The sequence below is a fragment of the Eurosta solidaginis genome, chromosome 4, assembly GCF_040869045.1.
Source record: "Eurosta solidaginis isolate ZX-2024a chromosome 4, ASM4086904v1, whole genome shotgun sequence".
Classification (NCBI taxonomy): Eukaryota; Metazoa; Arthropoda; class Insecta; order Diptera; family Tephritidae; genus Eurosta; species Eurosta solidaginis.
Genome location: NC_090322.1, coordinates 229,329,613 through 229,354,589, shown reverse-complemented (window position 1 = coordinate 229,354,589; position 24,977 = coordinate 229,329,613). Strand labels below are relative to the sequence as shown.

General features: G+C 36.8%; 1 protein-coding gene and 1 long non-coding RNA gene across 12 annotated transcripts in view; both read left to right on the top strand.

Annotated features, from left to right (window-relative positions):
- Lrp4 (LDL receptor related protein 4) overlaps positions 1 to 24,977 on the top strand; it is an 80,720-nt gene that overhangs the window by 21,961 nt on the left and 33,782 nt on the right. For 5 of the 11 annotated variants that reach the window (XM_067784978.1, XM_067784977.1, XM_067784974.1 and 2 more), the window contains 2 exons: positions 1,689 to 2,827; positions 23,780 to 24,890. In XM_067784978.1, coding sequence (XP_067641079.1) covers positions 2,788 to 2,827; positions 23,780 to 24,890 — 1,151 coding nt within the window. In that variant the 5' untranslated portion in view covers positions 1,689 to 2,787. The remainder of the gene's footprint in view (positions 1 to 1,688; positions 2,828 to 23,779; positions 24,891 to 24,977) is intronic. The other 6 variants (XM_067784985.1, XM_067784984.1, XM_067784980.1 and 3 more) reach the window with 4 other exon arrangements.
- Positions 4,400 to 5,108, top strand: LOC137251058 (uncharacterized). The gene is made up of 3 exons (XR_010953155.1): positions 4,400 to 4,482; positions 4,543 to 4,687; positions 4,747 to 5,108. It is a non-coding gene; the product is annotated as an uncharacterized lncRNA (long non-coding RNA).

Genomic DNA, 24,977 nt, shown 5'->3' with positions numbered 1-24,977 from the left:
CGTTACGACCAATCTTCTCCGAAGTAAGCCATATGGGCTTTCATCAACATTGGCACATCGTCATCATTGGCCACAATCTTCATATAATTTGGGTCAAATTTTGATTGAATATCACTTATAATTATGGTCCGTAGCAGTGATGAGAGAGCTTCACCTTGTGGTGTTCCTCCTTGCGTTCTTCGCTTACGTGTATGAGTTCCCAACACCATGCCCATAAAATTCACACCTCCTTGCGTTCTTCTGTAGTTCTCCACTATTATGGGTGTAACGATTTTTCTTAGGTAAATATAAGTAGATAATAAGATTAATATTTGAGTAGCCAAACTGAGATGAATATATTTCTCTTGATTTAAGTAAAATATAAAAATTAGTGTTCTATAGGATACCAAATATAGAAAAGTTTGACGATACAGATTTTTAAGCCAGAAACACCGGTAGTTATAAAATTATGAAAAAGGCAAACTACAGAATATGTAGTTTCGTCTCTTCCCCAAATTATTATATTTGCAAAGAATTTCTAAATCTATGCCAGTCGTTACTACTTAATTTAAGTTCATATATATGAGTTATCGGGGTACCATGAGTGTCCATAAGTGTAAGATGTTGTTTGGAAAGACATAAAGGTTAAAAGAATAAGTGTTACCTGTGGTCAAATCTGAACAGTAAAGGCAACTTCAAGATAACGCAATGGCCCCATAATTTGTTTTTCGAAAACATTAGCAAAACGGATTGTAGGTTCGTTAATGGTCGGAACGTCCCCTTTTTCAATTTCAATTTTACATTACTTCCCCCCTTTTTTCCATTGAATGCTTCCGCACATTTAATGAGCTTAAACATATCTTTTATACCTTTCATGAAAATGAATCTCAAAATTGTTAGTCCTTAAAGGAAAATAGATAGACCCACCGTTGAGTATACCAAAATAATCAGGATGAAGAGCTGAGTTGATTTAGCCATGTCCGTCTGTCTGTTTGTATGCAAACTATTCCCTCAATTTTTGAAATACCTTGATAAAATTTGGTGAGCGGGTGTATTTAGGTGTCCCATTAGACATTTGTCGGAACCGGTCGGATCGGACCACTATAGCATATATCCTCCTTATATATAGTATACATCTCATTTTAACAGCTAGAACTTTCAAATTTCACCATATGCTTTCGTATATAGCAGATATTGTTGTCTGAAAAATTCGAAGAGATCGGTGGTATATATAGCATATATCCTCCACAACCGATTGTTCAGATAAGAAACTTATCGCAATTTCTACACCGTTTGAACAGCTAGAACCTTCAAATTTCAGCAAATGCTTACGCTTACGTCATTGTTGAAATAAGTGATTCGTGGTCATAGTTTTTACATGCAGACCACAAAAAACTGTGAAACTTTGCATCCTCACACAAGATACCTACCTATTTTTAATTTTTTATTTATCTCAAAACCGCTTAGGTATGTACATCTGTTCACTATAGATGTATTTTATATCTTAAACAGCCGAATATTTGGATATTATGAATGGGATAAGATTATTGTTCAGCCCCATTCATGAAAGGTATGAAGTTTTCGGCACAGCTGAAGACAGTCCCGTGCTTACTTGCTTTTTTTCAATTAAAATTTTTTTTAAGAAAGTCTTGCATGATTATTTTTCATAACTTATAAATTAATTTGATTTGAATTATAATTAAAACCAGATAAAATACAAAAATAAACTGAGCAATTAACAAGATTGTCGTATTCATTTAAACTTTTGGGATTTGAGCTGTTTCTATGGTTTCCAATAAATTTTTTTATTAAAGCATGGCATATACATAAGGCAAGTAGGAAACCTTGTGAATTGCCTGAACACTTTATATTAATAATATTATGAAAATAAATAAATTTCATCATCACAACAAAATCAATCTCAAAAAATCATTAGGTTTTACAAAATAAAAAAACAAAAAATGCAAATGGGTGCCAAGCAACTACACAATATCCCTAAATAATCCAAGTTAAACTCAAAAGCAACCCTAAAACGCTCAAGAAAAAGAAAATTGTATCTTACAACTAAATACAACATAGACATATATAAATATCAGCAGTCAAGTTATAAATATTAAAACGAAAATAAATCAAGGCATCAAGCATCAACGAGACTGATAGACGAAACTGAAAATAAACGAAACAGCTACGCTTTATTATAGAAGAAGAATACGAAAGAAAAAGAAAATAAACCAACAACAGAACAACCAAAGTCAAACTTGAAAACTTTCCTCAAAAGCACCCACGCATTATATGTATGTATATACTAAACGCTATGTAATACCCTCAAATATCTACCTAAGAATAATAAAAATTTTAACGAAGAAAACAAATAATAGGCAACTAATATAAAATCCCATAAATGTGAAATTTTCACGAGAAGAGAAATATGTATTTTTGTGTGTGTATTAAAGTGAGAGAGAGAGAGAAAAATTGAGTATAACACAAATTGTAATAGCCTTCAAAACTAACCTACTCAACAACAACAAAATTAGAAGTCGAACTTCCATTGAGAAAATCCATCCACATACTCAACATATAAATTTGCTCAACAACAACCAAAGGATACGTATACGCAACGTTGTACCGCACGAGGCACTATAAGCGTAGGCAAAAGCGTTCACATACGCGCATACACAAATACACCAGTCGCATACACATCCGAATACAGTTCGCCTCATATATTTTATTAAAACGCGCGCCTGCTGTTTCCGTACGCATATAAAACGCAAGCCAAATACAAAAAAAAACAACAGAATATTTCGGATCATGCATGTAACGTTTGTGTTGTTGTGTTATGTGCAGTTGGGTAAGTTAAAATTATGACATACATATCTTAATATATGAAATACACGTGTCACAACATTTTTGGGCGCGATGGATATTATAGCGAATGATATCAAGTATAGCACATCACCAGGCCTGCCGAGAGGGTGAGGGGTTTCTGAGGCGGCCCGCGATTTAGAGGTACAATGACATATTTTTAATTCAGGAGAGTCTTTAGTTGTGTAGAGGGTAATTTTCATACTAGTTGACTAGGGTCTCGAGATATAGGCCAAAACGTGGGCCAGTGAATGCCTAGGCAGTGTTTATACAATATGGATATCAAATGAAAGCTGTTGATGAGTGCTTTAGTACAGAGTAATATATTATCCAGAGACGGACTGGGACTGGGATTAGGACTAGGACTGGGATTAAGACTCGGAGTGGGACTGGGACTGAGACTCGGAGTGGAACTGGGACTGGGACTGGAATAAAATATATACCACCCTCTGGGACAGGCAATAAGGGATTCAGAAGAATGAGAAGAAATTGAGAGAAGTAAAAAGAGAGAAGGAGAAGGAGATTGAGAAAGAGATAGAATGAGACGAAGATGGAGATAGATGAAGCGAAAAAGACGGAGGGAGGCGTGAATAAAAGGATTAGGAAAAAGTGAAGAGGGGGAGGGCAAAGTCAGACGAAAAAAGCTTATTAAAATGTATGCAGATAGGCCAAATTTAGGGCAGGACAACGTCCGCCAGGTCTTGTAGTATAAGTATAGATATTAGCTATTTTTTTTACATGTATATACATTTACATTTGCGGGTAAACAAAGCTTTAGGAGATAATCATACCAATTCTAAATATTCTCGCGGAATTTTGTTCTCGCGGATTTTTTTATTCCCGCGGAAAAATTCCTCCAATTCTTTTTCATAGGGAGAAGAAAAATTTGGGAATAGGAATTTCGAATTTTCGAAGTCAGCTGTTTTACCATCTGACAGTTCATTACGCATTTCTGCTTTTGTTTAAGAAATTAAAGTTTAGTGTCTTTTGACGAATTTATCGTAAATTAAAGAAAAATATACATAAAAAATGAATAGTATTGCATTTCATAAGGTTGTAAACGAAATGATTGATGAAGAAGGTTCCCAGCAACACCAACAGAGGACTATAAGAAGAAGGTTGCGCGATAGTACCAATCCGTTGGAGTTGCCACAATCGTTGTAAGTATTAGAACATCTTCTGTTTTGCTTTTATATTTCATTAAATTTCCGGAATTTACAGATTTCAAAAGTATTATAGGGTTAACAAACCTGCATTTCGGTATTTGTTGGAATTTCTCACATCGCACACACGGCATCGCAAAAACAATTTACGATATCGCCGCTTGTGAAACTGAGTGCAGTTTTAAGATTTTTTGCTGAAGGTGGGTATCAAACAGGAATCGGAAAAGATGTGGACGTTTCTTTAGCGCAACCCACATTCAGCAAAGTTCTGGACGAAGTCGTTGAGACCTTTGAAAGTGAACTGTGTGAAAGATGGATAAGTGTGCCAATGAGCAGCGACGAAGAAGAAGAATTTCACGTGCATTTTACGTGAAGCATCGGCTGCATTGATGGAACTCATGTCCGTATCATCGCACCCGCGGAAAACAAGCATCTCTACTACAATAGGAAGGGCTACTACAGCTTAAATGTAATGTTGGTAAGCTATTTATAATAGTTCAATTGAAATATATTTGACTATGGCATTGTATTTTCTTAGATGTGTGACGATGAGCTGAAAATTCGGTACGTTGATGCTTCCCATCCCGGTGCCTCGCATGACTCCTTTATTTGGAATGTGAGTGAATTGAGAACTCACCTTGAAGACCAGTATTTGCAACGTGAAGCCAATTTTTGGTTACTGGGTAATAATAAAATATTCAAAATGTAAATATTTGTATTGATAAAGGACTTTTTAAACTAGGTGATGCCGGGTATCCTTTAGAACCATGGCTTATGACACCACATCGGAGTGCCGACGAAGGCTCTATACAGATGAAATTTAATGAAGCCCATTCGAAGTGTCGCAACATTATTGAACGAACCAATGGGGTGCTGAAAAATCGATGGAGGTGTCTCCTTGGTGCAAGGGAATTACATTACACTCCAAAAAAAGCAGCAAAAATTGTAAACGTGTGCTGCGCGCTGCACAACATATGCATACATTTCAAGGCATACACAGATATGACAGAAGTACAATCCACAGAAGAGCAGGCAACTCAAAACAGAAATCAAGATTTAATACCCTTGACTTCGCCTCAGTATTTGAACGCAGCGCAAACCATACGAAACAACATTGGAAGCTCGCTATAAATTTTAAGGAATGAAAACACATACTTTGAGTTTAATATTTTATTTTCTGTTTTAAATTCATTTTTTCTGCCTTTAAATTCAGGTATCACAATTTAGTACTTTTTACTTAATTCCCACTAAAGAGTTTCAGTCTCATTTTCTTACAAAAATAGAAATATCACAAATAGTTTTTTTTTGCTCGTCATAACACAGTCTTAAATTAAGTAATATTATAGTCTACAAAATAAAAATAGTTCACGTAAGCATGTATAATACTGATATTAATACTACTATGAAATAAAATAAAAAATAATTCATATTAAAAAAATTTACTGGTCTTATATTTTAGTAAATATTAAAAGGACTATTAAAAAAATCACAAATTCAGGTAGCTTGCTATATACAAGTGTCATGCGACTAGGTATTTTTCTATTATTTTTCTAGCTGGCGGAGCATAAGATTTTCCATTACTAAATTATGCCTTTTCAATTCATCTATTTCCTCTCTTTTTAATTTTTCCATTTCCTTATAATGCTTTTTATTAATTGCATATATTTTGTCAATCGCCCTATATATTTTTTTAATATTTTCTTTTTGATCAGTGGAATCTGACACTGCACCTTTTATGGTATCACAGAGCTCGCGTTGAATTGACAATTCTTCTTGAAGAATGTCAGAGGAAGATCTCTTAGATGGCACTCTTTTTGAGGAAGTGGGCCTTTTAATCAAAGCATTTGGGGGGCTCTCATTCATACAAACACTAATAACTGGGTCATCATGCAATACCTCACAATCAATCCCTACCACAGTCTCACTCAATTCCTCAAATCCGTTAGCTAACTCACATTCACTCACTTGGACAATGTCGTCCACAACACCACTTTCCCTAACTGTAGTTCCATCTTCAATTTGAATGTTGCCATCAATTTGCTGCAATATCTTCTTCCTAGATGGCAGTCCAAATTTATTTCCCACTCCCTCCACGGATTCCTTCATACCGATCAACTCAAGTATTGCCCTTTCTGTTGTGGAAAACTTGTATTCGTTATTTGGGCCACCGCCAGTGCCTCTGAAACTCTTATGGTTGTTCGCTGCTTTTTGACGCACGTATTTTTTTTTGATCAGCCCACACCTAGAACACATAAGTTTTAGTCAGCTTGTATGTATACAACTTTTTCATGAATGTTTAGAAGACTCATGTTGCGGAATTAACAAATACTCGCGGCAGTGGTTAAAAAACTCGCTGCATAACGGATTTTACTGAATAGCGGGGACACGCACCTCTGTTAATCATGGTGTATAACCTATGTCTGAATTGGTTGCGATGGAAAGTGGACACACACCCTTTTCGATCATAGAAGTGGAGAATAGTGTATAAAAAAAATGGAGAAACATATTTCAATTTGAACTGAGTATAATGCATACTGAAATTTAGCAGTACCAATTTTCTGCGCAACAATTTCATAAGTGTAGATAAAAGCAAACATCCAGTGAGTTTTCTAGCTCCGTATCACGCTCAATTTTAACGGCAATACTCTTGATCATTGATAGACTTGCAAAGCAGAGTCCGTGATATTTTTGTACACATGAGTCTGCCTATCGCAGATGTCACTGTTGTGTTTCACGACTACCATCCGAATAAATTATTTCACGTCTTCAATTTTTTGCAGCTTCTGAAGTATTGCCTTTAATATTTGTTGTTGTTGATTTTAAACCCTTTGTTTTTGCTGCTTATTTCGCACTAAAATCTATAATTGTTGAATCCAAAGGCTTTTTCATCGGTTTTTCGTTGTCTTCATCTTTCACGTCTTCTTTATCATATTTGAGAACTACACTCTCTTTGGATGTATTTGAACGCGAGGAACTTTGTACTGATTTTAAATTTATATAATTTTGTGTCATTCTTAATTCGGAGATAATGTCGTCATCTTCATCATCATAATCAACATCAGTATCCTCTTATCTTGTTTTGTTGTTTTCCAACAGGGTGGATAAATGATGTATATTGGAACGATTTTCCGTCATCCTTTGTAAAATTTGGTTTTAAGACAAACCGGTTTCGGCGTTGTGCCATCATCAGTGTCGATTTTCGTTCTGATCTGTTGTTGCCGTTTGTCCTGTATTTATAGTTCGTAGGTACATGAGCAGGTATTATCAAAATTGATGCTTGTGTATATTTAGTTATGTGTATGTGCTGTGTGTTCATTCAGAACCGAGCGTGGGTTTTACTGATCGATTTGTGTGGCTGACGGAGGCAGGTAAAAGTCCGTAATTTTAGGCTTTTTACCTGCTTTGTGGGTTTGTTGTTTTGGTGTGTTAATTATTTTGTGTTTGTTTGTTGTTTTGTGTTTGTCTGTTGTACCTTTGTGATTACTTTGTTTCTTGTAAACAAGTTTTAAAGGATCGAATATTGTGTCAGAAATTGTGTTTATCTGTTCGTTTATTATTCTACCGTCGAATGTTTTCTGTTTGTAGATTTCCATATTTTCGAGTACGTTGAGATGTCGGCCTTTTGCTTGTATGTGAAGAACTCTAACAGTTTTATTGATGTTTGGTGGGGAACATTCATTCTCGACCATGCAATTCGCGAAGTTAGACTCGGGTATAATGTTTGGATTCCATATTTTTTTGTTGTAATCTCTAATATGTTCTCTGAACCTCGTTATTATTTGCCGTCCTGTTTGTCTTTTGTTCCGTTTGATCTGTTGTTGTCGTTTTTCCTGTATTTATAGTTCGTAGGTACATGAGCAGGTATTGTCAAAATTAATGCTTGTGTATATTTAGTTATGTGTATGTGCTGCGTGCTCATTCAGAACCGAGCGTGGGTTTTACTGATCGATTTGTGTGGCTGATGGAGGCAGGTAAAAGTCCGTAATTTTAGTCGTTTTACCTGCTTTGTGCGTTTGTTGTTTTGGTGTGTTAATTGTTTTGTGTTTATTTGTTGTGGTGTTTTGTCTGTTGTACCTGCGTTATTGCTTTGTTTCTTGTAAACAAGTTTTAAAGGATCGAATATTGTGTCAGAAATTGTGTTTATCTGTTCGTTTATTATTCTACCGTCGAATGTTTTCTGTTTGTAGATTTCCATATTTTCGAGTACGCTGAGACGTCGGCCTTTTGCTTGTATGAGAAGAACTCTAACAGTTTTATTGATGTTTGGTGGGGAACATTCATTCTCGACCATGCAATTCGCGAAGTTAGACTCGGTTATAATGTTTGGATTCCGTATTTTTTTGTTGTAATCTCTAATATGTTCTCTGAACCTCGTTATTATTTGCCGTCTTTTGTTTGTCTTTTGTTCCAGTATACATCATCAGTATCCTCCTCATCGGCAATATCAATATCGGAGTTATTATATTTATTGTGTTTTTTGTGTACGGAGGTGCTTTCATTACACGTTGAACTTTGTTGGCATTCGCTTTGTGAAGGACTGTAACCCCATTTAATTTAATTAGTGGGACGACGTTTTTGTGTGCTTGCTGCGAAATCGGTTGTGTAAATCGCCATGTTCTGGATTCGCATTATGGGAGTTTATAGAGTTCTAAAAATTTAGTAAATAAAAAAGTTAATGTATTATACTCGGCGCTAGGTATGAATAGCATTATTCCTTTTTTACACTAAAACGACTATTGAGCAGTGTTTCGAAAACCAAAGACAAGAAATTAACAAGTCACAAATTGAACCAGAATTCTATGTGGATTTATCGGGCACATATAGTTGTTGTTGCATTTACATGAAAAATTATTTATCTGGCTCAGGGTTTTTGCGACCATATGATGCCTAAAGTTACTTAGCAGTCCATATGATGCCTAAAGTTACTTAGCAGTCCATATGAAGTTAAGTGCATATGTATATATAAACATTAATATAAACAAAGCTACTGTTTAATACAAATTATGTTTTTTTTATTGTTCTTATTCTTGAAATAAACAATCTTAAGCCGCCCTGATTCTAACTGAAGGCGAATTAGTATGTCATCAGGGCTCTTTTGTTTTAACTTCCTTCATATACTTGCTTACGTACTCACTTAATTGGCGCTTAACCGTTTAAACGGTTATGGCCGTCCAACAAAGCACGCCAGCCGCTTCTTCGCTCTGCCAACTGGCGCCTATTGGTCACACCAAAGGAGTTTAAATCGTTTTCCACCTGGTTGCTTCCATAGGTGGGTTCCGATAAAAACACTTTCATGGCCGTAGCGTCATTTTTCATTCGCATAACATGGCCTAGCCAGCGTAGCCGCTGTGTTTAAATTCGCTGGACTGTGTTGATGTCTGCGTAAAGCTCGTACAGTTCATCATTAAATCAACTTCTGTGGAGGGTGGAGCCGTGTGTAGAAGTTCACGAAAGTGGGGAAAGCTTCTGACCGCCATTCACCTGGGAATGGCCAGAGCGATTCTTTTGCATGCGGTTCAAGCAGCTCACTACCACCGGTCGCTTGCGGCCAAGTTTCCTCTGGGTAGCCGCTAAACATCCGTTTAACGGTGAGCTAATGTGAGAAGGCGACAACCTGGCTAGACCACTCTGACATAATCGGTTTAAGGGCTAGCCGGGGGAGATCTCATCGGAAGCGTCTGTACCCTTCTAGGTGGGGCTGCAAGCGGGCGTCTGTCTTGGAGCAAGTGGCTCGCTATATAAACGTGCAAGTAATATTTTCACCACCGCTGAGCGGGTTGTACGCTGGGCTTGGGACCCGCCACGTAAAACCATACTCCAATGAAATATAACAACAAGCCTCGCATAAATACACTCTCTATTGATGACGACCATGGAAAACGTTTGAAGAAAAATGAATTGAGGGCGTGCACCTGGAACGTCCGCTCCCTGAATGGGATTGGTGCAGATTCCCGGCTGGTTGATGTCCTCGTCGAAGCAAAATTTGGCATCACCGCCATCCAAGAAATGCGTTGGACGAAGCAAGGAAGAAAGAAGATCAAAAATTGTTACATCTATTGGAGTGGCCATACCAATAAGGGCAGTTTCGGCGTCAGATTCGTGGTGGGAGAGAGACTTTGTCGCCAAGTGCTTGCGTTCACGCCTGTGGACAAGCGTCTCGCCGCTATCCGAATAAAAGCAAAATTTTTTAATATATCATTCATCTGCGCCCATGCGCCGACAGAGGAGAAAGACGATGTGGTGAAAGACACTTTTTATGAACAATTAGAACGCACATACGAGCGCTGCCCCGTCATGGTATAAAAGTCGTGCTTGGCGACTTTAACGCCAGGATGGGAAAAGAAGGTGTTTTTGGCCCTACAGTCGGAAAGTTCAGCCTACACAATGAAACTTCTCCTAACGGACTAAGGCTGATTGACTGGTGCTCAAAAACATGGTCATATCCAGCACGAGGTTCATGCATAAAAAGATACATCAAGCTACATGGCTGTCCTCCGATCGAAATGCTCGCAATCAGATCGATCATGTTGTGATAGACGGACGGCATGCCTCCAGTATTTTAGATGTGCGCACGATCCGAGGACCTAACATCGACTCGGACCATTATCTCGTTGCAGCCAAAACACGCACCCGCCTCAACGCGGCTAAAACCAAGGAACAAAAAACACAAGGAAAGCTAGACGTCGAAAAGCTTCAATCACAACAGACTGCCAATGATTTCGCAACTCGACTCTCACACCTGCTCTCTGAGAGCACAACTATCCTGGAGGAATACAGGAGCAGTGGGATCATATCTCCAAAGCAATTCGTACTGCCGCCGAGGAAAAAATTGGTTACCGGCGGCCACGGAAAAACAACTGGTACGATGAAGAATGCCGCGTTGCAACTGAAAGGAAAGACGCTGCCTACAGGGCTACGTTAAAAGCGGGCGCGAGAAGGGGAGTGTGTGAACGCTATCGTGAGTTGAAAAGGGAAGCGAGACGCCTTTTCAGGAAGAAAAAAGCAGAAGCAGAAAGGCGTGAGTGTGAGGAGCTTGAGCTGCTAGCCACCAGGAATAATGCTCGAAAATTTTACCAAAAAATACGGCGACAAATGGAAGGTTTTAAGACCGGGGCAAACTGCTGTAGGAACGAAAACGGCGACCTTGTAACTGATGTCCATAGAGTGCTTAGATTATGGAGGGAACACTTCTCTGCTCTCCTAAATGGAGGCAGCAATTCATCGCGCAGAGATGAAGAACCCGATCCCGCAATCGATGATGATGGAATATATGTCCCCCCGCCCGATTATGACGAAGTTAGAATAGCAATAACCAGATTGAAAAACAACAAGGCCGTGGGCGCTAATGGATTGCCTGCGGAGCTATTCAAGTACGGCGGCGAGGAGTTTGTAAGGCGCATGCAGCAGCTTCTTAGCAAAATATGGGCGAACGAATGCATGCCCGACGGTTGGAATTTAAGTATTCTTTGCCCAGTCCACAAGAAGGGGGAAACTGCAAAATGCACCAACTATCGTGGAATCAGCCTTGTTAATATCGCATATAACGTCCTTTCAAGTGTATTGTGCGAAAGATTGAAGCCCACCGTGAACCGGCTGATTGGACCTTATCAGTGCGGCTTCAGACCTGGTAAATCTACCATCGACCAGATTTTCACAATGCGCCAAAACTTAGAAAAACCCCGTGAAAAGAGAGTCGACACACATCACCTCTTCGTCGACTTTACAGCCGCCTTCGACAGCACGAAAAGGAGCTGCCTATATGCCGCTATGTCTGAATTTGGTTTCCCCGCAAAACTTATGCGGCTGTGCAAAATGACGTTGAGCAACACCATCAGCTCAGTCAGAATTGGGAAGGACCTCTCCGAGCCGTTCGAAACTAAACGAGGTTTCAGACAGAGTGACGCCCTATCGTGCGATTTCTTTAATTTGATTCTGGAGAAAATTATACTAGCTGCAGAACTTAACCGCTCTGGAACAACATTCTATAAAAGCGTGCAATTACTGGCATATGCTGATGACATTGATATCATCGGCCTAAACACCCGCGCTGTTAGTTCTGCTTACTCCAAACTGGAAAAAGAAGCGGTAAAGATGGGTTTGATGGTGAATGAGGACAAAACGAAGTACCTGCTGTCATCGAGCAAAGAGTCAGCGCATACGCGCCTTGGCAACCACGCTACTGTTGGCAGCCATAATTTCGAAATAGTAAAAGACTTCGTTTATTTGGGAACCAGCATCAACACTAGCAACAACATCAGCACTGAAATCCAGCGAAGAATCTATCTTGCCAATAAATGCTACTTTGGACTAGGTAGGCAATTGGAAAGTAAAGTCCTCTCTCGGTGAACGAAAAACATGGACCATGACAACAGCAGTTGAGGCGGCTCTGGGAATGTTCGAGAGAAAAGTTCTTCGAAAGATTTATGGACCTCTACGCGTTGGCGATGGAGAGTACCGAAGAAGATTTAATAATGAGCTGTACGAGCTATACGCAGACATCAACATAGTCCAGCGAATTAAAACGCAGCGGCTGCGCTGGCTAGGCCATGTAATGCGAATGAAAGATGATGCTCCGGCCAAGAAAGTGTTTCTGACTGAACCCGCCTATGGAAGCAGAGGTAGAGGGCAGCCCCCACTCCGTTGGAAGGACCAGGTGGAAAACGATTTAAACTCCCTTGGTGTGACCAATTGGCGCCGGTTGGCGGAGCGAAGGAGCGATTGGTGCGCCTTGTATGACGGCCATAACCGTTTAGACGGTTAAGCTCCAATTAAGTAAGTAAGTAAGTAACATGGCCTAGCCAGCGTAGCCGCTGCGTTTTAATTCGCTGATTATGTTGATGTCTGCGTAAAGCTCGTACAGCTCATCATTAAGTCAACTTCTGTACTCGCCATCTACATAGATATGCTTAGATCGTGGCACAGTGACAATGCAACATAATTTTAAAATCCGCTGGGTGGTGCACGGACCTATATCTTTAGGAAAATTCTACGGGCGGGTAGGAGTCTTGTAATTAATTTTATAGATACTTCCTATTGAGTAGCAAGCCCAATTCCTTACTCCTGGGTGCGAATGCGTTTACAATGCACATCAAATATGGGTGAAAAATTTGATAGGTGGCGCCCGGGATGAGAAATTTAGAACGGGAAACTCTTGATAGAAATTTCAAGAACCTTCTGATTAATCTACAAACTTAAGAACTCACATTGTTAAGAGGACCGAGACAATGCAAAAAACAAGAAAAAAATAGCCAGGTATTGCACGGTTCCAGATAATAGCAAAGCTAAAACGGAAAGCTTGATTGTACGGAATCGTGCATTAAATATTTAAGAGAACGTTTGACTATAAACTTTAAACTTCTCATATAGCTCAGACCACCGAGACAATGCGAAAAAAGGGAAAACTCATACTTAGGAAGCTTCTGGTTTGAAGCGATTTGAAGAGATATCACAGAAACTGCCTCTAGTGGGCACAGATATCGATGCATTTAGAAAGCGCGCACGTAATGGTAGGATTTTTGCGTTCAACCATTACAAGAACTCCCATTCAGCTACAACCTTGAAAATAAAGGGGAAAATAAGAAAATTTTAAACGCTTCCTTTAAATAAAGGGATCAAAACGCAGCGGAAAATGTTTGCTTGAACATGGACATAATGTTGTTGAATTTTTGATTTTGAAATTGTAACAATAGCTATTGTTATCAGCTTATCAGAAACAAAGCTATAAAGGTTGGAAATGTGAAAAGCTTCTGACAGCTTCAAAAAAAGTTGCTGCTTACCTTGACAGTAGATCGAATTCAAGGATGAGCAGCCAATTGGCTAGAGATTTCAAAGCGTCAGCTTAAAAGTTTAAGGTATGTAGAAATTTACTTAAAGGCATCCTTGCTTTGAAGGTTAAGAAAACGCGAAATATTTGGTGCTTTGAAAACTTTCAGTAGGACTGCTGCTGGTGGAAGCTATACTAATTGACCATTTAATGTGCAAGTGGCTCTTTAGTAGGGCGAAATTTCTAGTCGCCAATAACACACTTTGGTCGGTCAATAAAACATATCCTCTCAGGTCGGGGTCTAATGTTTTGGAGGCTTCCGATGATTATTGCCCTCTTCTGGAAATATGTGCGTTACCCTAAGTATTTTTGCGGGAATGATTCCTAAGCTTTTAGGCTCGAATTTTTCAAATAAAAAAAATATTTTTTAGTTGAGTCGATAGCACGAAATTTCATGATCTGTTTAATTGTCAGGTAATAAATATGGCGACCGACAGCTGATAGTGGTACTATTTTCCTTGTAATACCATTTTTTTCTTTTTTTTTTTTGTGCAAAAGGGCTACTTTTTTTATAAAGAAAGTGAAGAATTATAATATATGCACATACATACATACACATGTACATATGAGTATTTTCAGCACCTTAAACCAAACAGATGTGCCCTCCAAAGCCTCTAATCGTAAATGCTTCTACAACAGCGCCAATCATTTGCACCTGCAGCATTTTTTCTTTGCTTTGCAGCGATGCGCAGTGTACAGGGAAAGCAGGTCAGTTAGATTCATTCGGATTTATATTTGATTTGATGACTTGATAAAATCTCAAAAAACACTCACACGAACACACCTTATCAATCATTTGTGTGCGTGTATATGCCTTTGTATGCATAAATAATGCTTCTTCTTCTCCTCTATACATTTCTTTAACAATTTCATGTTGTGCTACTGCTGCTGTTGCTTTTCCTACTGCTGCCAATTCACCCAACTAATTGTCTGTCCTTGTCCGTTTTGTGAATCAATTCACTCGGCATAACAATTACACGAAGTGGTATGAAAACAAGCTTCGGCTGCCTTGTCCTTGGCATCGCAGTGTCCATGCGTATGATTGAGAATTTCTCTATTTTTTTGGTCCACATAAGATACACATGCGTCTTAAATGTATGCATGGGATGATGTATTTATACAAATACAAATGCATAAAAGGGAAAAGTTTATATATCTAAAGTAAAGAGCAATAATGTATTATGTGGCATTACTATGAACATCAGTCACGGCGTGGCACACTTGTATTCCTTCTCTAAAAACAGTTTAGATACCAATTGAACAATAACAAAAACAAAGAAAACAAGTAAAGGTGTCTAGGTTCGGGTGTAGCCGAACATTACATACTCCGCGGTAGCTTCAATTGTACATTTAATTTCAGATAAATTACTTTTCTACATAACACGTGGTAACGCCCGTTTAAAAAAAATTCTCCCCATTTCCTCTTACAACAAAACTTGATAAGTGAAATATCATTGACTCAAAACTATTTTTTGCTAGGTTATAGCTTATTATTCTAGTCTACGACCCTTTTAAACTTGTTTTATATAAAAGTGGGCGTGGTCTTTAACCGATTCCGGCAATTTTTACTAGAAATATTTTCTGCTATAAGGAAGATATGTGTACACAAAAAATTTATTTGTCTTCGAGTTATGGCTACCGAAACATAGAAAATTGCTTAGCCATAAAAGGGCGGTGCAACGCCCATTTTCTTAAATTTGAAGTTATTCCAATTTACTGTTATAAATACACTGGGGATATGAAATACCATTGATATAAAGCTCTTTTTTTGCAAGATATAGCTTATTTTATTCATCCCTGACCCTTTTAAAAATCTTTTATATAAAAGTGGGCGTGGTCCATAACCGATTTCGTTAATTTTTCTTCAAAGCACTCCTTTTAAAGGCAACCTCTTTTCTGAATTTTGTTACGATAGGTTTAACGATTTTTGATTTATGATTAATAATATTTGTAAAATTGATTTTACCACAAGTGGGCGATGCCACGCCCTTTTTAAAAAATGTTTTCAAATTTTTATCAGGAGTCTCAATATCAGTCCACGTGTCAAATTTCAACATTCTAGGTATATTATTTACTAAATAATCAGGTTTTTTGTGTTTTCCAAAATGTTATATATATATAAAGTGGGCGTGGTTATCATCCGATTTCGCTCATTTTCAATAGCAATCTATTCTGTGTCCAGATAAGCTCATGTACCAAATTTGATGAAGATATCTCAATATTTACTCAAATTGTCGTTTTAACGGACGGACGGATGGACGGACGGACATGGCTCAATCAAATTTTTTGTCGATACTGATTATTTTGATATATGAAAATCTATATATACCTCGATTCCTTTATACCTGTACAGCCAACCGTTATCCAATCAAAGTTAATATACTCTGTGTGCAAAGCACGCTGAGTATAAAAACGTGAGTACCAAATACAAGTGAAGTTTCCTTGTTTAAGCATACAGTAGCTCTATTTGTTTTTACATGTATATACATATACACATAAAGTTTGTATGGTATGAACACTTATGAAATTGTTGCGTAGAATGTTAGTACTGCTAAATTTCAGTATGCACTATATTTAGTTGCAACTTAAATTTGTCTCTCCATTTTATTTCTACACTTTTCTCCATTTCTACGACCGAAAAGTGAGTATTTGCAACCGATTCAACCACAGGTTATACACTATGATCAACAGAGGTGCGCGTCTCCGCTTATAAGCACAACCCGTTTTGTAGCGAGTTATTTAACCACTGCCTCGAGTCTTCAATAATGGCCGCACGATCAGTCTCCAAAGCATTATTTAAGTGATGATAAACGATTTTTTTACCCGCACAGGCAGATGCATAAAAATGTAAAAAAAAAGACATAGTATTCGAAAAAAAAAACTAAATTTTTTAAGTTAACTGAAGCTCGCAAAGGAGCTGAATTTAAACCACAACAGAGGTAAATTTACAGGAGACCAATAGTTTCGGACTTTCTGAAAAGAGCTTCGTAGGCTTCTTATTTGTAACAACCGATACTACAACTTATTTTTTTATTATCGGCAGCGAATGATTACCGTAGAGTTATTGTTATGTAATCCGTTTGCTATCACCGAGTCATCTGCTTCTTATTGCTTTCTTACCGCTTGTTATAGCCAGCTATCATCGATTTTATAGCGAAGTTTATTCATTATATGTAGATGATACGCCGATAAAAAATTGTCATTCTTTAGATAAGAAATAATTATCTCATGCATATTAAATCGACAATTTTTTGATAACAAAACAAATTTAGATAACTGCTCGATAGCAAATCGATAACACGCCGATAACAAATTGTTAACACCTCAATAATAAATTTGTAGCCGTCCAATTGTAAATTTGAAATTTATCGATAACTTTTCGACAAACAAACAAAACGTTTCGATAATAAATCGATAATTGTTTGATAACTAATCGATAACTTTCGGTAAATGATCGATGGCCTTTCGATAAAAATCGATAACTTTTCAATAACATTACCATAACTTTGTGGTAAATTATCGATGATTCTTCGATAATAAATCGACAACAAACGGATTGCTGGTCGATAAAAAATCAGATTTCGAGGGCCAATATTTGGACCCACCCTACCTTCCAGGTGTATTTACATACATAGATATGTACAGACATACATACATATATGCCCATGTGAAGAGTTTTTCATGCCCACGCTGTTTCATTAGCGTTCTGATCTGACACTTTCTCTGCCAAAGCTCCCCACATATCTCCGAAAAAAATGCAATGGTATGTTTGCCAAGCTTTTTCGATAAAATTTTGTTGAAGTCCTGAAATTCCCATTCAAATAAAATTAAAGAAAAAAAAACTTTTTTAAAAATAAACTTCTATTATTGGTTAATAAAATTAGCTAAAAAGTAAAAAGAAATATAACACTTTATAAGTTCATTGTAACCTTTAACGATAATTAGGCTTCTTCGTCTGCGACAAAAAAAAATCCATATTGTATAAATTTATATATTTTTAACATTAAACTTTATACCTAAATTATTAAATCTTACAGTTTATATCACAGTCCTAATTGTTCTAATAAAAAGCGTGTTAAATTTTGTTGGTATAATTAAGAACATTTAGGACCTCCTTTTCTTGCTATCACAATGTAACACGCTTTTATTAGAATAATTAGGACTGTGATATAAACTTAAGGTTTAATAATTTAGGTGTAAAGTTTTAATGTTAAAAATATATAATTATGTACAATATGGATTTTTTTTTTGTCGCAAACGAAGAAGCCTAATTATCGTTAAAGGTTACAATGAACTTATAAAGTGTTATATTTCTTTACAGTGAATTTATTTTTTACTTTTTAATTAATTTTATTAACCAATAATAAAAGCTTATTTTTAAAAAAGTTTTTTTTCTTTAATTTTATTTCTTACTTTTTAGTTCGATTTATTAACAAGTAATAGAAGCTTATTCTTAGAAAAGCTTTTTTCTTAAATTTAATTTAAATATAATTTTTTTTTTAATTTTTAGTAGGGTAAAATGTTGCTCAAATTAGTTATGTGATCTTTACTTAGTTATTTGTAACGTTTCTCATCCTATCCATTTCTTTTAATGCATCAACAGTACAAGGTTTCTTCGAAGTTAACTTTGAACAGTCAAGTTCTTCGATTCGAGTGTTAAATAACTTAAAATCATATTTTATTGTGACTTTGCCTATTTCGCGTTGAGTTTACAACTGCTCATTGCAGATCTCTGCTCTGTTTTAAAATAAAATTCCAACTTTCGCTTAGCTAAAATTCCATCGCCAAAAATCTGTAAAACAAAATCAAGTGCGCAGAAAAGTATGCAACATTTAGCGATAACAGCCTAACTTCTACGTTCGTTGCATACACAAACAAAGCGAAGTTTCATGCGTTCTTGAGGACTTGGGCTTTTATGCCAAGGTGAGCACAAATCTTTACCGATAACTCTGTTATCGATTAATTTATCGAATTCTCGCATTGTCATCGGAGTTATACATGCGGGCAAAATTTCAATCGGACACCGGGAATTGTATCAAATTTATTTTGCAAGATTTGATTACAGACAACAGTCAAGTGAAACTAAATAAAAGCTTATAAAAATACTTAAAGTTGGGAGCAAAATTTCTGCTCAACTTTCGACTTCTTATCTCAAACTCGTGTTAGTTGTTTAGCTTTGTTTCTCATTCTCTCCAGCTATATTTGGTTTTCGCTCAATTTCTCATTTTTATTTCATCTGTTCCATACTTCCTTCCATTTATCTCTCTCTTTTATAACCCGTTCTTTGTCTTCACAGTATTTGAATGCTTTTTTGCGCTCATTATATGAATGATGGCCTCGTTAAAGCTCAGCTGTTTGCCGCAATCGCATCCATTCAAAAACAACGAAATGTCGCTTAATCGCAAAAACAACATAAACAATGCAACAAAAGTGAAAGTCTCATACATAAAAAGTGTAACGCATGCGCAATAGGTCAACAACAATAAAATATTCATAAATTCGCTGGAACCAGGCATCACCTTCCATTCCTCGGCATGCTTTCGTAGCAGAGGCATTCGGACAGACTTCACTCGTCAAACTTCGTTATTCGTTTTAGATTTACCACATTATATGTATGCATATAATTTGAACAGCATCCAACCTTTGTATCCCCAAATGCTTAAAAGACTCTCACTCATTCTCGGTGCTCTTGATTTCATTCATTAAAACCGCTTTAGACAGCACTATTAGCAGCGAAAGGCCAAGGGTCAGAGATAACAAATAATGCATGCAAAGACAAATAGTTTTCATTAATACCTCTTAATCAACCACGAAACCCGTCCCTCCAAAAAACCACCAAACTTGTCCTGGGATTGGATATCCATAAAATTATGGGCCCGTTCCTTTCGCCTTGATTCGGATGAAGGCAGTTAAAAACGGAAATAGATACCAAATTTTTGTCCCATTGAGTTTCACATCAAAGCGAGGGTCATCTCCCTTCTCCGCTTTCGCAGGCTTATGTCGAAAAGAATCCGTTTTGGGTAAGAGCGTTTTCATTCATTCGAATGGCATGGGCTTATCAACGGTGCTGCTAAAATATATCGAAGTTGTTGCACTTTCGAGCCCGCCACGACACAACGTTATCTGCCAATTGCTTCGACGCTCATTGCTTCTGATATTGTTATCTATGCTCAAAATAGCCTGTGGATAGGTGTGGGCGCCCAGCCAATATACAGCTAGCAGCTCATGCACTAGTATCTTGAAGATGAAGAGGATGCTGACCATTAGTAAGTTTTATTGAAATCCGATGAATAGTTTTGTCGTCCACTAAATGTGCAAACACACAAAAAACATTATCATTTATATACATATAAGATGATACTGCTTTCCGAGCGAAATACAAGCTCCCGTTCACTTTCCTATTGCCTCTGTCTAGTATTTTCTAACAGATCGTGCATGTAGTGGTAACAAATTCACCTTTTTCATTTTATGTTGAGAAAATTACAAGTCATATACAGGATTTCTAATTCATATTTAGAAAATAACAACTTATTTTCAGAAAATCCATTTCATATTCAGAATGTTACAGTTCATGTTCAAAAAGTTATAATGAATACTCAGAATTTCCATTTCATATTAACAAAATTACAATTGATATTCAGAAAATTGCAATTCATATTCAGGATTTCATTCATATTCAGAACGAAATTGATATTCAGAAAATTGCAATTAATATACAGAACTTTCGCTTCATATTCATAAAACCACAATACATATAAATAATGTTACAATTCCTATTCGGAAACTTACAATTATTATTCAGAAAACTACATTTGATATTCAGAAAACTGCAGTGCTTTAAAAGGTTACAATGAATACTCATTATTTCCATTTCATATGGGGAAAATTATAATTCCTCTTCAGAACTCATTTCATATTCAGAAAATTACAATTCATATTCACAAAATTGCTATTAATATACAGAACTTTCATTTCATATTGTAACGAATTTACTGCAAATCCTCTTATTTGCAACCGTCTGCTAAGTTCGAATCACTAAACTGTTGAATAAATAACTCCATTATTCAATAATGCAAAATGGCCTTTATTAAAGTACTTCACAATAAATAACTCTACTATTGCTCGACAGATAGCGTGCTTAATCAAAACTGCTTGATAGCTTAAGCGAAACCATATATGTAACACTCCTATATTGCTACAAAAGGCTAGGTACATTCCGAAACATCAGAGTGCCGATATATTGCTTTTTAAACGATTTTGTTTTTGTATTCAATAATCGAATGTACCTAAATTTAAATTTTTTCTTGTCACACTTATGCTGCTGCAATCACAAAAATTTTATAGGCTTTTTGTTTTGATTTCGAATTCAAAACACATTGCGAGCATTTTCTATTAGCAATATAGGAGTATTACAAATATGAACGAAACTGACTTTTTGCGCCACTACTGTCGCGCCTTTTATACTTTTTGATTTCTCGTTGCATACTTCTAGGCTTTTCCATTCCAGAACTTACTAGTTGGTTATCAGCTACAAAATCACCAGCCACAACTACGTTTATAACTTCTCATATGCGCATGAGTAAATCTTCCATTACTGATACTTAGCATAGACTTGACTTGACTTGGCAACTTAGCCACGATTATACTCCACTTGGCGCATACAACCTGGCATCATAATCAGCGTTGAAATTTATTTTTAAATAAATGTCAATTTGTATGACCAAATGTCAAAATGAAATGGAAATAAACAAATGGCATATCAAAATGTAAACGTCACTTAGAACTTACATAGAAAATCAAAATTCAACAGACTTCTAAGTCAAGTTTTGAGTCAGGCATGCTTAACGAACGAAACGATATCATTTCGTTACGATAATCAACGCTAATAAACGAAACGAAGTCACTTTGTTTCGTTTATTAACGTTAAGATCGTCAAATTAACGTTAATTTGAGTGAAGTGACTTCGTTTCGTTTATTAGCGTTGATTATCGTAACGAAATGATATCGTTTCGTTCGTTAAGCATGCCTGTTTTGAGTAATCAGTAACACGCAATGTTAATTTAACAGAACTGTAAGTGACAGTTCGCAAGCCAAGTCAAGTCTATGCTAAGTATCAGTAATGGAGCCTTAATACTTGCACAAATTATTGCCCTCTCTTGTGAGCAACTCAGATAAGATATATGCATGTGTTCGTGCGTTGCTTCTCTGCGGCGTGTACGTACATATGTGCAGACAAAATGATTGAATTATTGATGTGCATCAAGTCACTGTTTAGCATCAGCTTAGAGATGATAGTATCGCTTAGTGCTGCTAATATTCGTTACAATATTTTAAAAATATTTTTATTTGCCTTCAAATATTATAATTTATTAAATTTTAATGAGCTCGAGGCAGTTTAAAAAATTGAAACACAGTTTAAATTTTTATATTTCAATTTTATTTGGTCGATATTTCGATCTCATTCTGAGATCATCCTCAGGAAACAATTGAATATGTTTTACCGACTCGGTCGGTAAAACATATTCAATTGTTTCCTGAGGATGATCTCAGAATGAGATCGAAATATCGACCAAATAAAATTGAAATATAAAAATTTAAACTGTGTTTCAATTTTTTAAACTGCCTCGAGCTCATTAAAATTTAATAAATTATTCGTTACAATATTCATAAAACCAAAATTCATATTCAGAATGTCACACTTCCTAGTCAAAGTTTCCATTTCATATTCAAAAACTTACAATTCATATTCAGAAAACTACATTTCATATTCAGAAATCTGCAATTAATATTCAGAACTTTCATTTCATATTTACAAAATTGAAATTGTTATTCCGAAAATTACAACTAGCATTCACAAAACATCACTTCATATTCAGAAACTTTCAATTGATATTTATAAAATTATAATAATTAAGTATATAGAACTTAAATTTGTTCATCAAAAAAAATATTCAGTACTTAGAAATGGATGCAGGTCCTTAAAAATCTTGAACGGCATGTGGACCACCGTGGGAAACCGTGTGATTTGGAAAAGGAGTGTTTCCAATTTCGCCATTTTTGCAGGGTGAATAAGAGTAGGAGGGTGAGACTGAAAGAAGTGGACAGAGAGATGGAGTTGGAGAAAGGGATGGATACTGTTGATGGGCTTTATTTAAGATCACATTGCATGTACTAGGTGCAACACTGGGGAATATGGTCCCAGATGAAGTACACTTGCTACATAGTAAATTGGAATACCCGTTAAAAGCAGCTTCAATGCTATTTATACTTAAATTTTAAAATGAATGTGGACCGTATAAAATTTACAAAACCTTCGGCGTGGTGGGCGGAGCACTCTACCATCACACCACGACGACTGCCTCGCTTCTATGTATGCAACATAAAATTTACAAGAGTACAGTGAAATTTTCTGAATACTCATTGCAAGTTTCTGAATCAATAGTAACTTTCTGAATATCAGTTGAATTTAAATTTTCTGAATATGAACTTTAATTCTGAATATGAATTGCGATCTTTTGAAAGTGAATTAGAATTTTCTGAATATCAAATGAGACTTCTGAACATAAATTTTAATGTTCTGAATATTAAAAAGAATTTTTTTATATGAGTTGTAACTTTTCGAATAGTTATTAATTGTGATCCGTTTAGGCTACCAGTTTGAAAACGCAAGGTCTGAAATATTTTTGCAGAATATTTTTAAAGAAGATGGCGCATACTCGAACTGGCAGCCGAGTTTGGGTGATATCCACTGCGCCGACGATTTGTATGTTATACATACATATGTAGAAGGCAAACGAAGTCGGATTCTAATTTCAAATCAATAGAAATTACCGAAACAAAAAGGAAATTCCGTAATATCGCTAATATGTAGTCGTCTCTTTTACATTTCTTTTTATTCACCTTACATTCTACATTCTTCTTATTCTTCACTTTACTTTTATCTTATTTACAGCTCTAGGCGGAAATGAGGATACGGCAACGGCATGGCCAAGCATATTCGGCGAGCACACTGCAGTCAAACATGGTTCGGCACGTCAATTGTTGGGCTCCAGTTTTGTGCGCGAAAACATTGCATTTCAACGTCAAATCCCACAACAACCACAACGGTATCGGTCCGGCGCAGGTGCGAGTGGCAGTGCTGCACATTTACGCAAACAACAACAAAAGACGCGCCAACAACAAGCACAACTAAAATACAGCCAGCAACATGCGAATTATGATGATGATGATATGTTTCATCCATCCGACTTTCCGCCGCACGAAGAACATCCGGATGATGAATATTTTGGTCAATATGTACCTGAACCGTATACAACAGAATCCCAACAATTGGGACAAGAAATAAATCTTGCAGCACAAAATAAAGCAAGCAATAGTGGTGGTGGTCTTGGACGTGCTGTTGTCAGTGCTGCTGGTGCTGCGAGTGGTGATTATTATGGTGAACCGCCAAGACATCGTGATGTTGGTGTACGTAGCGGTTTAAGTCGTACGGATCTGTATGGTGTTCGCGAATGGGGTGATCGACGCGAAATGACACGTGGAGGTGGGGGGTATAGTAATATGCTGCATACAAAAGTGAAAGTATTCCGACCACTTGTCTCACTCGTTCACGACGAACCACTACTACTCAGCCCCAATGATGGTTACGCACATACCTGTCAAGATGTATGCGGCGAGATGCATTATCAATGTCCAACAACATGTACCTGTATTGATTCGATGGCACGATGTGACAAGAAAAACGATTGTGAAGATGGTGCCGATGAGTCTGATTGTGATGTAGTCGGTGATATGTTACATAAGCTGCAAAACGATTGCGAACAAACTGGCGTGAATGTAATGTGCCCGCGAACGTATCGTTGCATAAATAAGGAATGGCTGTGTGATGGCGATGATGATTGTGGTGATTACTCGGATGAGACACATTGTGGTGCGCGAACAAATTGTACGGAGGAAGATCAATTCCAATGTCAGAATGGATTTTGTATACCGAAGCTGTGGGTGTGCGATGGTGAAAATGACTGTAAAGACTTCTCGGATGAAGCGCATTGCAATCGGACGAGGTAAGAGCGACAATAAGAATGTTGATGCCATATTTGTTTCGTATGGTTTACTGCAAGTCCCCATCGGTTAAAGAAGGGAATAGTATG